Source organism: Hyposmocoma kahamanoa, unplaced genomic scaffold (assembly GCF_003589595.1).
Source record: "Hyposmocoma kahamanoa isolate Upper Pololo Valley unplaced genomic scaffold, ASM358959v1 64, whole genome shotgun sequence".
NCBI lineage: Eukaryota > Metazoa > Arthropoda > Insecta > Lepidoptera > Cosmopterigidae > Hyposmocoma > Hyposmocoma kahamanoa.
Window position 1 is genome coordinate 17,234,459 of NW_020653852.1, and position 18,789 is coordinate 17,253,247.

At 34.7% G+C, this 18,789-nt stretch overlaps 1 protein-coding gene across 3 annotated transcripts in view; it reads left to right on the forward strand.

Annotated features, from left to right (window-relative positions):
• LOC113230633 (ras-related protein Rab-23) overlaps positions 1 to 18,789 on the forward strand; it is a 65,374-nt gene that overhangs the window by 42,398 nt on the left and 4,187 nt on the right. For 2 of the 3 annotated variants that reach the window (XM_026464631.1, XM_026464633.1), the window contains exons 2-4: positions 12,725 to 12,919; positions 14,019 to 14,181; positions 17,799 to 17,878. In XM_026464631.1, coding sequence (XP_026320416.1) covers positions 12,765 to 12,919; positions 14,019 to 14,181; positions 17,799 to 17,878 — 398 coding nt within the window. In that variant the 5' untranslated portion in view covers positions 12,725 to 12,764. Of the gene's footprint in view, positions 1 to 12,724; positions 12,920 to 14,018; positions 14,182 to 16,375; positions 17,377 to 17,798; positions 17,879 to 18,789 lie in introns of those variants that run through there. The other variant, XR_003310517.1, reaches the window with a different exon arrangement.

An 18,789-nucleotide genomic window follows, 5' to 3' on the forward strand; every position in this document is an offset into this window, starting at 1 on the left:
ACCAATAAATTGTAATTTATTTTTTTATTGAAGTATCTCTATCTCTTTTATTACGTTCATTTGCATGAATTGTCCTTGCTTTGAATATCAGATTTTTCTCATATGTGTAAAAGTGCAAATTAAAACTTGAGATATAAAATTAGAGTGGTCAAATAAAAAATAACGATACTTAGCGTATTTTGATTTCATTAAATTGAGAAAGATATTCGTGTTTACATCTATAAATTTTATTTTCTGTTAGCACAGTCGTTAAGATTGGAATGTAACTTTTTATAAATCTGCTCTTAATCCGTTGAAAAGTTGTGAGAATTATGTTAATTCCTAGATTCTAGAGCATGATACGTTTGCTTCTCGAGAAATATTGTACGGTAGTTGCATGTCTCTAAGTTGCTTAGTACTGTAGCACAGAACACATAAATGTTACTGGCCTGGAGCAATTTTGTTTTTGTAGAAAAATGCACCACATCAATAATAAGCTTCATAATTATCTTCATATTAATAAAATTAAAAGTAACAATAAAAATGCTGTCGCTAACAATGTCGTACCATATGTTTGTATTAGAGATGCATCCCGTTCGGATCGTTCGTCAATTTGCAAAAGTAATAAATCAAATAAATCATTTCCCCAAACATTTTTCTTCGTGTTTATCACAGGTGTTTATTTATTTTTCTACGTTTGTATTACATTTTTACTCAAAAATCAAAGAGAGAGATTTTCAAAACTGAAATGAGCAAGGATTATTAAATAATTATCATGATAACATCCAACCCCGATAATAAACACAAAATTTCAAAAACATATCATGTGATGTGATAACATATCATGTTCAGAGCACTGAATGACCTTGTCTGTGGTCTAATAACCCTCTGCCTTAAACCCACGGCCAATAAACAAGATTTATATCTTCGTACATTATTTCTCTCCGATCTATAATAGTACTTCGCTAACAAGTTTAGTGACTAGGTTGCGTTGGCCTTTAAGGAATTTTATTTTCAAAAGCAAGTCTAAATGCAAAACCCAGATACCTAGGAGGAATATTTGCAACCGTAACCGGTCGTCTTACAAGATTGTGCACTACGCGACAAGTTTCAAACTGAACGAGGTCGACTTTCGCAAGATCCACATACGACAGTAGTATCGCAATGAATAAATATCATTTTCCAATTCTTTCGCAATATGAGTCAACTCGATATACGTTTGAACGAAAGGTGCAATGGATAATGTATATTATCGATGTGACATATCGGAATCGAATTGCACGCTCGGATAATCGCGTCTTCCGATACATTGATGCAATTTTGCGCACGCGACGCTTCTTGAAGATTTTCTTGTTTCGTAACTGTTTTAGTCGGTCATACTCGTATCACTCCGACTAACAAGTTTAATAAACAAATTTTAAAAGTTTTAGTATTAAACTGCGTAAGGTGAAAACGTGAAAAGAACCAAAGAATTTAAATTTTTGAACAAGGCGTTTTAGGTATGTGCTAGATTATTCCACGCGCCCGCTACATCGGGTAGACGATGAATTTGACCGGGTATAAAATCGGTGTGGCCAGAATTTGTTTTATTTTAATGAAATATCAGCTTAGCAAATAAAACTATATTAAACTATATATATATATTCGGAACTAAATCGAGAATATTTGTTTTTCAAGCAAACCTACGTTACGGGCATCGGGCGAGAGAGATGGTAAAATCATCTACCAGTTATGAGTGTATAAATGGTTTGTTTGAAAAAACAAATAGGTAAAATAGGTATAAGTAGTTTTATTTCCTATGTGTAACAAATTCTACTGCGCCCATCACCCTAAGAGCAGGTTTAGTTTTAGAAAAATATTTTAGTAGCAATAGAGCTCCTTGTGAAAGAGTTCGTCCAGGGAAGTACTGCCACACCGTGCCTATTTCTGCCGCCAAGTAGTAATGTCAGGATTACCGTGTTCCGGTTTTGAAGGGTAGGGGTACTGGTGAAATTACAAGCACATGGGACTTGTCAACTTATGTCTCAGGGTGCCGGGCGCAGTGGCAGTGCCTATCAGTTCTTTACGATTAAAGCTCTGAGAGGCACTGATGCTGTTATGGACAGGCGTATAGCTTACCATCAGGCGCACGACTTGTTCGTTCCATCACTTGACATTATTAAGAAAAACACAAAGTTATCAAGTCTCATGTGCTTTTAATTTCAGCTGGCTCCTTTCTCTTCAAAACGGGAACGCAGTAACGCTCAATAAACTGCTTGGCGACAGAAATAAGTAAGGTGCCAGTATTTAGTAACTGCTTCCGTGGCCGAACGGTTACCCTGCTGGACTGCCACACAGAGGTCCTGGGTTCGATTCGCGGACCGAGAAACATATTTGTATGGACTACATTTATTTATCTCGTGAGTTACAGTATAATTTGTGGTTGTCTATGCACGCGATACACGTTTTCCGATACAATGAATGCTACTGCTAAACAACGTACATTATATACGTTTTAAATTACTAGATTTAAATTAAGAGTGTTTATTTTTATGATTATTTTTAGTAACAGTAACTGCATATTTGTCGGTATTTTACAGGATATATCACGGAGAGTGTGCGATGGTATTACACGATTCAATTCCGCCTTCCCCTTTCCATCATCGGGGGACCAGACATCGGTTTGGATTCCACCCCTTTGTCGTGTATATTCCAAAGATTCGCACCAAGCGTTACGCTTCCACATTTATATGGAAGCGTAACGCAATAGCGTTACGCTATAATACCCTGCCTGCAGACTTGTTCCCTGAACGTTATAACTTTTCAAGGCGAGAGTGAATAGGCATTATTTAGGTGTACATGCTCCATCGTCGACCTCATCGTCACTTTCCATAAGGTGAGATGGAGGTCAAATACGCACTTACATTTGTATAAAGAAAAAAGTTTGCAGTTAGCATTTTCATTAGTTAATTTACACCTCTTTCAAGTGCTACATTAGGTACTTTAATAATTAACACACATCAAAAGCATCTAGGGATCAAGTTTTTGACTATTACCGAAAATTAGGATTTTTAATTAATTTTTTTTAACATTTTTGTTTGGATAATTATAATTTGAAAATGAAATTGACTAAAAAATCCATTGGTGTTAAAAAAAATCATTAAAAATCCGGAGGATTAGGTTTATAAGTTTTCCTTCAATAAATATGAGTATAAGCAAACTTTGTAAAAATATGAATGCTAGGTTTTCGCGTTAAGGCGTCTATTAGTAAATTAGCGTTTATAGTTTAATGTAACCAGTGTTGCGAAACTTGCTGAAATCAAGATTTACCCACACATCTAAACTTTATAAACTAACTTATACAATCGCGTAAATTTCATTCAAAACATGACCAATATCCATATTCATTTACCGTGATATAATATTGATTGATCAGTTTAGAAAAACCTAAATGCATTAATAATTATTTTAAATACCTAATGTATGGAATAGGATTATTTGAAATCGAGTCATGACGTGATGGATAACATAAAAACTAGTTTCAATTCGGTCAAATTAAGTAGACAGATATTTTATTTCTAAATAGGTTACATTTCTAAATACCAAGATATTATCTAATAAAGTTAGTTGTATATTATAAAGTTGTTGTAATTCAATATGTACTGCAGTGAGAGACAAGTTTAAAGAAGTTAACACTCGCACACTACCGTCACAATACATTTACGAAAAATGTATTTATGTTAGGGTGGCCATACGCGACCTGCTAGAGCAGTTAGCCAATGATCAACGTATACGGACCGCTCTTACAGTCAATGCCAACAGCTTGAGGCTGCCATTGATAACTGCTGGAGTAGTTGATACCAACTGCAATTGGTGTCAACTGCTCAACAAGTCACAGTTTCAATTTCATTCAAATCAGCAGCGACATGGATTTTGAGAAAGAAGCACTACTACTGCTACTTTTGTAGAATTTGCTGCTGCGAAAATGCGCGCGTGACGTGAAATGAAGAACCTGGAGGGAGGTAAGAGAGCAGTCGACACCTGGAGCAGTCAGTGTAACCCTGGCCACTGCTTGACTGCACGATGAAATTTCCGGGCTTGACTGCACGATGAAATTTCCGAAGCAGTCGCAACTGCTCGAGTGGTTTGGTGTACATAGAAGACTGAAGTTTGCTATGTGGTCGCAGCTTGAAACAGTCGATACTAGCTGCTTCTAGCTGCCCGTGTATAGCCGGCCTTAAGAAGAATTATTTTATGATATATAGTAACAGACATAATATTAGTACGAGAAATAAAAAAAAAACTGGCTGTTGACTTCACACTCGTCTTCACAAAGACACAAATTCATTTTAGTGTGAATGTAGACGCTTCTGTAATAAGATTCTGGTTGATATTCAAAATTTAAAGGGGTTATTTGTAACGACGTTTCAAGGGGTTATTTTTAAATACTAACAACCTCCCACTGTATTAGTAACATCATAAACAACAACTTTTGCTCCATAACTTTTAATAATTCATCAAATTTTACTTTCGTACAAAAATAAAAGTATTTAAATATATCGTTCTAAATGGGTGGGGGTCGTCGCGGAGGACGCTTGCACGTTTGAAGTTACTACCTTACTACCAAATTTCATTTTATTTATCAACCGATTTCAAAAAAGAAGGAAGTTAGGACGTTTTTTAATTTCAATGGCCTCTCGCAGCATCCTGGGGAGATAACGGACTTCTTTTGCAAGAAGGAAATTCTCAATTCGACTGAATGTTTTTTTATATATGTAGGTATGTTACGCTATAACTCCTTTTTTTTGTGAACCGATTTTGATGATTCTTTTTTTGTTGGAAAGAGGATACCCAGAACTGGTCCCATTTAAATTTGAAGAAAATATTCCACATGATTTTTGAGGTCCGTTCTTTTTAGTACTCTGCTCTGTACTGATCAGCCATTACTGTCCTATTGCAGGGCAAAGGCCTACCTTCCCTTTTTCCACTCTTCGCGATTTAATGCCGCTACGAGCCAAAACCTCATATACGCGTCCGTCACGCCGTCAATCCGTCACGCCATCTCGTTCTGTGTCTACCGTCGGCTTCGTCTTGCGTTTGGTGGTATCCACTCCCCGGTGGTCTTTGCTCACTGCTCGTTTGACATGCGGCAGACGTGTCCGGCCAGTTCCATTTGTGACCAAAGTGAAAGACTTGTGTTTTGGGGCGCAGTATGCTGTTTCGCCCGCGGTCTGAAAGTTTTACTTCGGAGATACTGCGCTCCATGCCTCGCTACACACCCCTAAAGCGAACTTCTGACGATTCTTCAAAGACCAAGTTTGAGCACCGTAACTAAGGACGGGGAAAATGCTCAGGTCCATGAGCTTAAAAGTTTATTTTTGGTAAATTTATTATGTTTGTAAAAATTCACGGAACAAAAGTTGTTATTTATGATGTTAGTTATATAGTCATTTGATTTTGTTAGTATTTTAAAAATAAGCCTGTATAGTGAAACAAAAGCTTTACACTAAAGGTTATATACAGCTTCTGCGTATTTCGATGACCCGTTTAGCACTTGCAGATTTATTTGAAATAAATATTGTAAATGATAAATGTATACAAATGTTTATTTACAATACAAAGAGCAACCCCTAGAGTTTCTTACTCATTCTTCTCAGGATAATCTGCTTGATGAATGAGCAGTAATATTTAAGCAATGTGACGATTTCAAGTATAATTTGCTTAACTATGGAGTAAAGATTATTTGAGTTTGATAGCTTTCTATTAAAGAAACTCGTGATACATTTGATACCTATATTTCTTTTTTAAATTAATAACGTACGTCTCAAGTGGCGTAGAATGATACAAGTGATATTCAATTGCTAGAAAGTTTCCGACAGAAATCCACTTCTCATATTCATAGACCAGACATTTCTGGTTTTAAATTAAATAAGGCGAAGAAGAGAAACAAAACCGATATTAATAAATTGAAGCAGGTAACGTCTAAGCAATAACTGTTGACATAATCGGCGTAGTTCATCTGGTTGCATGACGGCGCGGAATTCACGACCAACTGGCGCGGGCAGAGAAACCGTCGAAAGTAAAACTATCATGATACGGCAACATCTTCTACGCCCTCGGGCAACGCTTGACCAATAGGTAATATGTACGTTTTGAGAGGAAAGTAGCAGTAAAACACTCAAAAGGACAGCTATCTGTTTACCAAGAGAGTTGCTCGATAACCTTTAGGAGGAAAACATTGTAACTAAAAAAAATAAAAGCGATAAGTATTCCAATACTTAGAAGTTGTTATCGCTTCATATTATTAAATACTTGTTACGTTAAGTATTTGGAAATTAATTATCTATAAAAATCTTCTTTGCAAACAAAAATGGTCCACAACAAATCATTCATTTGGTGTAATGAAGTCACATGTTACCGCAACGAATGTGGAAAAAAAACAGTCTCCATTTTTATGATGCCTTTTTTAGTTCAAGTATATTATACGTTCATAATTACATATTTGCATTATTTATGACTATTCATCTTTTTAAGCTGATAGCTCTATAGCCAATGCTCTTTATACAAATAAATAATTATTATTATGCCGATCGAAAGAGCCATAATAAATGAATTATTTTTTGTTTGTGGATATTATTTAAATTAGGAGTATAAAAACATTTCTTTGATTAAAGTACGGTTTTTTTTAAATCACTGCCATTAGGTAGGTGGTTCTTTTTAATGGCCACTGTAAAGATATAACGTCTTCCCGCGAAAAAATTAAAAAAATTAAACTATTGAAGAAAAATTACAATCTAGGATAATCTGGCAGTCTGGTTAATTAGACACCGTAGCCTGTCTCGAAGTAGTAGCCGTGAGACGTCCTGTATAAAAAATAAAATTAAAAAAAAACAATTTAAACATCATCGTCAGTTTTAGAGGAAAAATGAGCCATTTTCAACGCTCTGTATTTACATATACACTACATCGGATGAGATTTCTAACACATGAAATCATCGGCCATTAGTTTATTACGCAGAAAAAAGTCAAAACTACGCTAATGATATTCCAATGAACCCATCTTATTGACTTTTGTGCGATGACTCGCTGAAATCGCCCAACGTAAACTAACATTAGAAAAGCGAAAGCTCTTTGAATGAAATAAGTGGATAGACGGGAAATCATTGTTGCACCGCATCATTAGTCATAAGATCACAAAGAACTAATAACATAAGGTCACCGGAGGAGAAGCGAGAAAAAGTTTTTAGCTAGATCGAATGGTTTAGGTATTTACTGTTAAATAACGGGGTTACAAAAAATATACGACACGCCTATGAATATTGTTTAAAGAATGTGCTAATGTGTTACACGATACAATGTACTTTATCCGATCATATAAAATCCCGAAAAACAGGTTAAAATAAAAGTCTGAAAAGAATATCTGATGCGTACGGCAAAGGAAGGACACTCTACCTTTATTCTATATCTATACTCTATCTGTGTTTCCCGAAAAGTACAATTAGTTTTTTTATTTTTTATTAGGGCCTATTCAAGGCTAGAGTGAATAGGCATTTTTTAGGCAAACGCGTCCCATTGTCGGTCACATCATCGCTTACCATTACGTGTGATTGTGACGAAGCGTATGTCTATTATATATTAAAAAAAAGTTTTTAAGAATAAAATATTTAACTTTGTGCAGATAATCTTTGTAGAAATATCTCCATATAAAAATGTTTATACGGGGACATCCCACGGCACCCTCCTCACTATAGGGGAATAGTTCCACATAACTTTCGAGGCTCCTCAGCTTCAGTCGTATGCATAAAGCATTCCACCGTAAAAAAGGGCCTTTACACCTTTGCGCTGCAAGCGTGTCGCTTAAATCACGTGCACGGCTTGTTCGTCCCGACACTTCATATAATATATCATCCAAACCTAAACCTACATTAATCGTTATAATTATTAATACAAAGACCGAATACTCAGAAAAAATTCCTTCAATCCGGCCGGATTCGAACCGACATCTTCTAGCATACAGTGTTTTCTGAGTGTTCGATCTTTGTATTAACAATTATAACAAACTACCGGAGTAATTTCACATGAAAATAACTGAATATCAATTAAATAAAAATTTAACTGCATTAATCGTTTTAATGTATAACTCGGTAATATAGAAACGTATATGATCGCAGATGTTGACTTTTATTATCAAATATACTTTTTAATTTTGTTACAAATCTTATCAAGATTTGTAACAAAAATAAGAAGTTGCACATTAGAAACATTATGTTACGACAATTTTGATGACTTTATTGACATCATGCGTAACGAAGCGCCAAGAATTTCCACTTCGGCAACCATCTAGGATAGACCTTAATTTCTTTAAGTTTTACCATATAGTTACTAAGAAACTTACAATGCACTAAGTCATTGTTAAGTTGGAAGAATATAACGCTCTAGCACGCGAGTATAATGTTTCAACTTCAAACAGAATATATATAATTTCATCGTTTCCATAATCGTTTAGACGATTTAATTGTTAGGTATTATCATGTTTTTTAATGTGATAGTTGTTTGTTATGTTTGTAATATAATAAACGTTTTAATGTGAAGAAAACATGTGGCGAGAGAAGCCAGTGTTTTATAATAAATAAAACATTTATAAAATTAATTATTCTTGATCGTTTCAGTAAATAACTAGGATTACATAAAGAACATTGGTATTCATATTTCTAAATATCCCAATATCTAAAAATCTAAATTTTCAAAAATCGTAATTTCTAAAAATCCATATTAGTTAATTGTAGAACAGTATATAACTGATCCTTGATTAAAACGCCAAACAACATTAAATAAAAAAATGTAGAATTTTTTAATTTGAATTTTAACAACTACTACATAAAGTGCAATACAGATAGCCTCTGTATAATTTGATGTTTGGTACAACAAGCGAGTAGCTACAATAAATGCTGATTCTTCATCATTGCATTAATATTAGATATAACTGGTTAATAACCTTACCATCACAGTCAACCGTGACTATGGGACCTGTAAAAGGCCCGAAACGTTGGTTTGTTTGAAAAAACAAATATGCGCGATTTAAATGCGGAAAAATAGTTTCATTTCCTATATGTAACAATCGCGAAAACCTAAGAACTCGATACATATTATTATAACTTTAAGCAAATGAAATACGGTTTAGATTTCTTTAATTTTAATAGAGTCTACACACGCTAACCACAAACAATATGATTAGTTCATATTATATCATATAAAATACATAGAGAGATCGTGTAATATAGCAACGCATTCGCTGATTGGCGTAGCTTCCTGGTTAGTGCATAACCGTTAATAGCGTGAAATTATTACGCATTGGGTGTGTTTTCGCTTTAAACACGCATATTTAAATGAGTTTACGTCCAAAACAGACACTTTTAATGACTGCATCTATTAATGTTTTTACTAACATTTAAAATTTACATGTAAAAAATTAATTAGTCAATTGTATTATATATTATTTTATAAAATATCCAATTTGCCTTGTATATGCATTTGAGAAATTGGTGAGTTTGATTTTTTTAAATAATATATTGTGACGGAATGAACAAGTCGTGCGCCTTGTGGTAAACTACACACCTGTCCATAACAGTTGCAGTGCCACTCTGAGCTTTTAATCGCAAAGATCTAAGGGGCACTGAAACTGCACCAGTCACCCTGAGACATAAGTTGACAAGTCCCATATGCCTGTAACTTCCCCAGCACCCTTCAAAACTAAACCACAATAATGCTGACGTTACTACTTGGCGGATTAAATAAGTAAGGTGGCAGTACTTCCCTGGACAAACTGTTTCATAAAGAGCTCTACTGCTACTAAATATAGATAGAAAACACCTAGGTGCTTTTTTATAATACCAAGGGTGCAAAATATGAATACCTATGTAAAATTGCATAAAAATTGGGAATTATTTGTCATGAGTATTTGACACGTATTTTATCGTATACTGACGTAATACAAAAACATTTTAAAAAACCAATTACAGTTCTGGAAAGATTAGATCTTCCTAGTTGTTCAATCATCAAAAGCATGATAATTATAACCATATCGACCCTGTAAAGTTAAAATGTCGTAAGGATATTTTGTCGTAATGGAAAATGTTCCTTACTACAAAATGTCGCTTACGACATTTCAAAATTCGATACATCAACGAAATTGTTACCCTTATATCTACGGTGGAAATTTGAAATGTTGTAGAGACATTTTGTCCTAAGGTCATTTTCCCTTACGACAAATTGTCCCTTACGACTTTTCAAATTTCCACCATCGATATATGTATAGATAGAGCAATTTTATAAGTATTTATAGTCAATAATAATGTGTACATAGTTCGCCTATGCTTTCTTCTAAAAAAAAACCAAGAAAGCAAGTCCTATTAGTTACAAGTAAAATGCTTGCGTACATACTAGCCAATGGAATTCATAGTATAGGTAGTAAGTAGGCACTACTACCGTCTAGCAGGCAATACACTTACCCAGGTGCTTCCTCACAAACTGGTTTACGTAGTTTGCCGACGGGCTAACGATCTCTGTTAAATAAAGACGATACCAAATTGAGGGCAAAACAAATTGCCGTACAATTTAATGGTACAATTTTAAACCATACAATTTATATCTTATTTGATGCCGTTGGTGATAGTGGTTCCTTGTTTTGACGAATAAAATATCGAAAAAGAAAACCCAGTATGGTTATTTCTTCTTTAATTTAATGTAGTTACTCCAACAAAAGCTATCCATTTAAAAGCGGCTTATAAAAATAATTTTATTTTGTTATATTTTGTAGATTTTTATGTACTGTCACACGGATCGTCCTAGATTAATTTTAGTTATAATTATATCAATGTTAACAAATTGTGAGAAATGAACGAAAAACATTTTGTTTAAAAAAAACATTTATTTTACGACAACGTGAAAAGTTACTTACATTACATTGCATTTGTTAGAGATGAGTGTATCGATAAAAAGTTTTCGATAATTTGATGACAAAATGAATATTCATTCTTAATGTATGAATTTTAAACATAGGCAATGAATGGACATGTCAGTGTTATTACTTTTTGAAACCAACAAATTATTGACATGATAAATGTTTTTAGATAATGAATTATAGTTGTATGTTTTATGCCTTCAATATAATAGAAAACACTTCACACATCTATACATCGTTCAGAATACTATACAATACAATACTCAGTACAGAGTACTAAAAAGACCGACCTCAAAAGTCATTCGTCTCCTAATTTGCCACCCCTGGAGGTGGAATACTTTCTCCAAATTTAAATTGGACCACTTCTGAGGTACTCTGTTTCCAACAAAAAAGAAACATCGAAATCAGTTTACAAAAGAGTTATCGCGCAACACACATACAAAAAAATAACAACATACCTACAGTCGAATTGAGAACATCCTTCTTTTTTGATGTCAGACTAAAATCTATCGGGTTTACCGCATCCCTATGACAAATCTCAAATGAAGAGTCACAGGATCATCCTAGTTTGTGTTTAGTATAGTAGTATATAATATTATGATTTTTGCCATTGCTACGATATATTTTAACTGCCTCCGTGGCCGAACGATTACCACGCCGGACTGCCACGAAGAGGTCTCAGGTTCGATTCTCAGGCCGGGAGAAATATTTGTTTGACCTACATTTATTTAGAGGGCTTTATAAAGAAGGGCAGAGGGCACTTATTCTTTAAATAAATATAAATCTAAAACACGATTATACAACCTTAAAAACTTAAAACATGCTAGCTATTGCTAATAAATAGCATTTATTATTATTTACTTCATCTATATATCGTCTGTTTAAAGGTAAAACCACATAAGTGACATTTTCCACAAAAAGTCTTTAATTTATATAGCTATGGTAAGAAAACCACTATCTTTCTGCAGGTGAAACTCAATAACAAAAAAGCTATAAACTCAATAAAAGTTTTATCTGCAGAAAGATGGAGATTTTTTACAACAGGTACATAATTTGGAGATTTTTTTGTGGAAAATGTCTTTATCTAGTTTTACATTTAAGAGGGAGCAGAGGAAAAATTTCTAATCTTCGATTTGATTTTAGAGGGGTATCTCCACTTTAAAGTTAAAAATAAAATATTGTATGAGTAACTACACGATATATTTAAGCATAAACATTAATCAGAAACATAAAACAATAAAGTTTCCTCGATAGATAAAAATCACGAAATGATCTCTAATTTTCAAATTTTTTCGATTTATCCTCGAAATGCTACAGGTTATTAGGACAAAAATTAGATAATTCATTATATTTATGCATGATCGACAACTGTCACTACGGTTTTTTTTTCATCCCTTTTGTTTTAGAGTTATTTCGCTAAAACGAATTTGGTACTTTTAATGCGCAAAATTCAACATCTCCTGTCGCATGTCACGCGAACTTCAGGCATATATTTGGGCGGAGTCAACGTCAAAACTTTTTTGGCACGAGAGCTCTTAAGTAGACGATATTAATTATAGCATAGCAATATGATTATTTATATTATATACGAGTAGTAATATATTTAACTATTATCGTTTAACATTTATCTTTGAAATTTGATTTATGAACACATTGCAGTCACTATAAATATTTTAGTACCTATTTATATTTGGAATATTTATAATTAATTTTAGATGACATAGGTGCTGGTTTCATAAATGTTGACAAATTTTCTACAAAGATTTAGAGGACTAATTTATAAAATTGCTTTGTAATTTGTTTCAGGCAGTAACCAGTGACTAATGCGGTGGTTGGGTTGGCGAGGATGCGCGAAGAGGAGCTCGAGGTAGCCCTCAAGGTGGTGATCGTTGGCGATGGAGGTGTCGGCAAGTCCAGCATGATCCAGCGCTACTGCAGGGGCACCTTCACCAGGGACTATAAGAAGACTATTGGGGTCGACTTTCTTGAACGACAGATTGAGTTAGTAAATCCGTTTAAATCTCCTTCATTATACATCCAAAATAAACAGCGATTCTAAGCGCTTTAGAGTGGCTTCTTCTATAGAATAAATAAATAAAATAAAATAAAAAACACGTCTGCTATTACAATAGTGTTGTAACTCAAAATATGTGAAATTGTGATTATATCATGACTGTACGTAAAATTGGATTATCTGCACATCAATAAAACCGTCGTTAGAATATTGTAATAAACAATAAACAAATATCTACTTAACTCAAAATGAGACAAACTTTATGTGAGCTAGTTCTGTTTGGCAACCAGGAAATTGTTTAAATGTCTCGAATAAACTTTAACCTATACATCAGTTTCAATGATCTTTCACGGGAAGAGAGTAATTCGTTGTTTATCTATTCTGAAAAAATACACTTGTATTAACAGTGTGATTTATTATATACTATTGAAAAATTCATGAGGTCCGCTGGTTCGTTCCGTGGCTTAGTTAGTATAGCGTCTGGCACGGTATGCTAGAAGACGTCGGTTCGAATCCGGCCGGATCAAAGGAATGTTTTCTGAGTGTTCGATATTTGTATTAATAATCATTACATCTATTTACCAAGTTTTATTGAAATCGGTTACCGGACAGTTTTTTTATAACATCAAGTGACGCTGGCGAACAAGTCGAGCACCTGATTGTAAGCTATGCGCCTGTCCGTAACAGTTACATTGCCACTCAGAGTTTTAAATTGCAAAGATCTGAGGGCACCACTGCACCCGTCACTCGGAGCCATAAGTTGACAAGTCCCATGTGCCTGTAATTTCACCAAAGTGCGCGAAACCTTTCTTCAAATGGGACCAATACTGAGGCATCCTTTTTCAAAATCATGTTATCATATAACATACATACAAAAAACTACATTCGAATTGAGCGCCTCGTCCTTTTTTCGAAGTCCATTAATTAGTAGTGTAGACTCGGCTGCAGGAGCGCGTTTATAAGCGTCTAATTCGAAGGCGCCCTTAACCTAAACTTAAAAATGTTATGCTGCTAGTGACTTTAATTGAGACCTCTATATGTTCTGTGTAAAGGGTCAAATAATATACCTTTTTGTAAATATTCCAGAATTGACGGCGAGGACGTCCGGCTAATGCTATGGGACACAGCAGGGCAGGAGGAATTCGATGCCATCACGAAGGCGTACTACCGCGGCGCACACGCTTGTGTCCTTGCCTTCTCCACGACAGACCGGGATTCGTTTCTCGCGCTGCACTCATGGAAATTAAAGGTATTTTTTTTTTTGTTGTAATCATTGACTTACAAGTTGTAATTAAGAGGCCATATAACCTCAAATGGCTTTGGTTGTTTCCGCATAACAGTGAAAGTGTTGAATCAAATTATTAATTATATTAATTGTGTGGAAAACATGTAGTAAAATTGAGGATATACATTTATACAGTGTGAAAACACGATTTCTAAAAAATTTAACGATAGAAAAAAAAACACAAACTTACCTCGACTTTACATACACTAAAGATTTTTTTTTATATATCAACTAAATCGATCATGTATGATCCAATGGCTATAATTTCGACTGTAAAAAAGTTAATTCTGAAATATAGCCAGTGTTCCTATCGCTCAACCCAAGCAAAATGAACCGTTTAAATACGGGAAAAATTTTAATTTGAGCCGAGGTAGTATTGTCTCTTATTCACTCGTGGAAATTCAGTCACACTCCAGCTTACAGACATCTCGCAAGGAGGACATAAAAATAATAAACATTCTCAACTCAGTACTGGTAGGAAACTGTGAAAAGTATATAACCTTGGTAGCCTAACGGTCTACATTGTGGTAACGGTGGGCATTGGACGCGGAAGTCCCGTGTTCGATTCCCGGTAGGACCAATTTGGGGAAATGAACTTTTCTAAATAGTCTGGGTGTTGTGGTAAGCGCCCCAGAATTCCGTTTCTCTAGTACTCATAACACAAGAAATTCCCTAGTTTGAGACCAGGCAATTGGTGTGGTTGTGGGGATAGTACCTAAATGTCAATGATTGTATCCTCACGAACAGCGTTTGTTACTTAGCTACAGTAAACTGCAGTGTAGGTTTGTGACGGCTGGCCGGTAGCAATACACTTGATTCTGTCACCTACGATTTAAAGCAGCGAGATAGTTGAAGTGCCTATACAGGTGTAATCGTTAAATATAAGAGATATGAAAAACCTTTATACTAATATCGAACATACGTGACGGAGGCTTTACTTTAAGAGGTAACAATAATAACAAAAAACAAAGTTTATTTTTATGTAAGTACAAAATTTTCTATTCAAAGCATTGGTTCGAAACTTAAAGCCTCTATACGAATGTCATATTAAATTATAACAAACTAGTGGAGTAATTTCATAAAAAATAAATGAATATCAATTCAATAAAAATATAATTTATTTAGAAAAGTTACATAAATAAATATTAGACAACATCAAATGCGTTGCTCCGATCCCAAAGTAACTAAAGCGCATTGTAGATCGGAAACAACGACAGTATGAAATAATCGTCTGGGCACACTTAACGATTACACCCTGTATATGCTTAAAATTGTTTCGATAATTAGGTACACACCCACGTAATCAGACACTTATAGATAATGAGGTCGTGTCTGAGAACAAACGCATTATATTAATAAACATACACAAGTAGTTCCTCTTGATATTAAGTATGCGTAGAGCGCAATAGACACTACGACACTTTATTAAATGCCATTTGATGATGAACCATGTGACATATGCAAAAGATTGAAAAATCTTTAGAGAATCTTCAATATACAGCAGTGGAGCTCCTTGTGAAATAGTTCGTCTATGGAAGGGTAACCGATCACAAAGACGAATTTCTTTTTTCCGAATTAACGTTTGTTCGAATTTTTATTACATCGAAAACCGAATTATAAACGGAACCGTTGTTCTTTCAGGATATGTTGGAAGTTTATCGCAAAAACACGATTAGGTTTGGTTAGGTTAAGTTAGGTTTGAAATAAAAAACATTTTCCTCTCAAAATTACTTTCGAGGTTATGAAAATTCGGGCAAACGTTATTTCTGGAAAATGTCATTTCGAACTACTGATAGTTAACCCTAAGGAAGTGCTGCCGTCTTACTTATTCTTCCGCCAAGTAGTAATGTGAGCATTACTGCGTTCCGGTTTCGAAGGGTAAGGTTGAAGGTGAAATTATAGGCGCATGGGACTTGTCAATTTATGTCTCAAGGAGACGGGCGCAGTGGAAATGCCCCTCCGACCATTGCGATTCAAAGCTCTGAGTGGCACTGCAACTGTTATGGACAGGCGTGTCGCTTACCACCAGGTGCACGACTTGTTTGTCCCGACACTCGATATTATTATTTTTTTAAATGAAAAAAGAAATAACAAATTTTAAGCGTCATTTTAGCTTTACTTTCCATCACGTTACAGATTGTCAATTATACAAGTTGCCAGTAACACATTTATGTTATCAAATTATTTATAACAAACATCGGTATGTTTAATGTTTAAGTTTTTCTCGTCTTGTCTATACAAGCTTGCTGCTCCCACCCACAGTGCTTGTCGAACCATTATCTCGTGAAGATGCACACAACTACTTCTGCATTGTTCTTAGTTATTTTCCTGATTTCCGTCTTCAATAAATCCAGTTCCTACAATACGAATAAAAATTATGGAGAAATAGAACGGCAGTGCATAGATTATTACCAAACGGGACACGATTTTATTTTAGAAAGCCTTGTTGGTAAATGGTACGCCGTGTACATGTGGCCAATGCGTACGCAGCAAAGGGACAAATGTATTGAAATAACCTTTAAGAAGTTGTCCATGCAAGAAATTACAAATACCATGTACGGGTGTCAAATAAACTTAACCGGAGAAATCGTTATACAAGGATCTTATAAAAATATTGGAGGGAAAATTACAACTGTCACTTATTATGGAGATGACGAAGAGAAACGTTTGTTTCGAGCGTGTGATAATATTTTGAAGTATATTTTTATACGGATTAGTGACAATTACGTTCTGGGTATAAATTGCTCGTCACAGGGGAGAGGGATTTTGTTTTCTAAGTTCCTACCAACGAAAGAACAAGTGGACTTTGTTGTCTCTGGTATCGAAATTATGAGAGGTCGAGAAGGGAGACCCGATTGTGAACTCGCTTGATTTTTTTAATGAATAATTATATTATATAACATCATTAACAGTGTTATTACAAGATAAAACAGTGTACTTAGTTTTCTATTATTACAAAATTATGTTTATTTATATATTTACAAAATTATGAAAAATTTAAATTATGATTTCTTAATTTGACTACAGAAAAGTATGAATTTAAAAAAATACATGTTTTGAGAAAACTCGTGACCAGCCAGTGATGTAAATAAAAAACCGTACAATTATGTATTTAATTCTTGTTTTAAATCTATAAAAGCGACCAGCAATTACAAAAAGGTAAAACTAAAATGACTCTACATTTATAGTTCACAAGTACAGACTCAAAATTCTGTGGAAAGTTTCCTTTATAGTTCTCTTGTAGGAGATAACTATAAAGGAAACTCTTAGTTTCTTTATTGTCATAAATGTCTACAAAATTACCTATAGAATAAATAGGATTTTATTTATTTACACCCGTTTGTTACCTAACTTATTAACTTCTTAAAGTATCGATGGTACACAGTATAATGGTTGCCATTCGTGGTGAAAAGTTTGGCCAATCGGCGTAAGGTATTCGTCGATTGTTGCCCAGGGTCCGTCAAACGTACAGGAAAAGTGATGGCACATTGGCACGGGGAGGCTTCTTTCGTGCACCGTTTCTACTTATTAATTAAAAGTATTAAACAAGACTATCTCAATTAAATCCCGTTCTATTTCAGGTGGAGAACGAATGCGGGGAAATTCCCACGATAATAGTTCAAAATAAAATAGATCTGATGGACCAGTGCGTCGTCGGGCCGTAAGTACCTACTTCCTTTTTTCTTTCTTTTTTTTCTATAACGCAAACCCCGCACGAGGAAAACCCCTGTGTCGCGGGTGCCATGGACACACACAGAGACAGCCGCAAATGACACCCAAACTCACGAGAGAAATAAATGTAAGCCATACAAATATTTCCCCCGGCCCGGGAATCGAACCTGGGACCTCTGCGTGGCAGTCCTGTATGGCAACCGTTCGGCCACAGAGGCAGTTAAAATTTCAGTAAAAGTGCTATCGAATAATTAAAACCTGAGAATATTAGCTTTTAGGGAGTCATCACACTAAATACCGGTCGGAATAGTTATTTGTTATACAAGGCAGCAAAGTTGTTGTTTGACGCGAGTGCTTGAATTGAAACCTGAGGAAGCGAAGGGCGTTAAGATTGAAAAATAGAATCCTGAGCGTAGCGACAGTTTCAAGGCACAAGACGCAAAACAACTTTCCTGCCGAGCGAAACACACAACTTTTCACCTCACTACATCCAGGAAAATGGTATATGAAAGAAAAACAAATCATAGGAAATGAAACTATTTTCCGGATTTAAATCGCGTAACAATCGCGAAAACCTAAGAACTCGATATATAACAAAGCACTTTTATTCATTCATACATAAAAAATAATTTAATAAACAAACTTAGTTATCGTTGTCAATTTAATATCAACAATAATAAGAATACAATATACCAACGGAATTATCTTACATAAATAATATACGACAAATCGCGTAGGCAGTTAAAACGTGTCATTGTTTTTTTTTCATTGAAAGAAAGTTGCACCACAGTAAGTCAAGTTCGAAAAAATGCTTTTACACGCGGATTGGTAATGAGAATTTTTTTATTATTAATAATTTTGGCTTGGATACAAGTCCTTTGAGCCATGTCTTCGTATAAT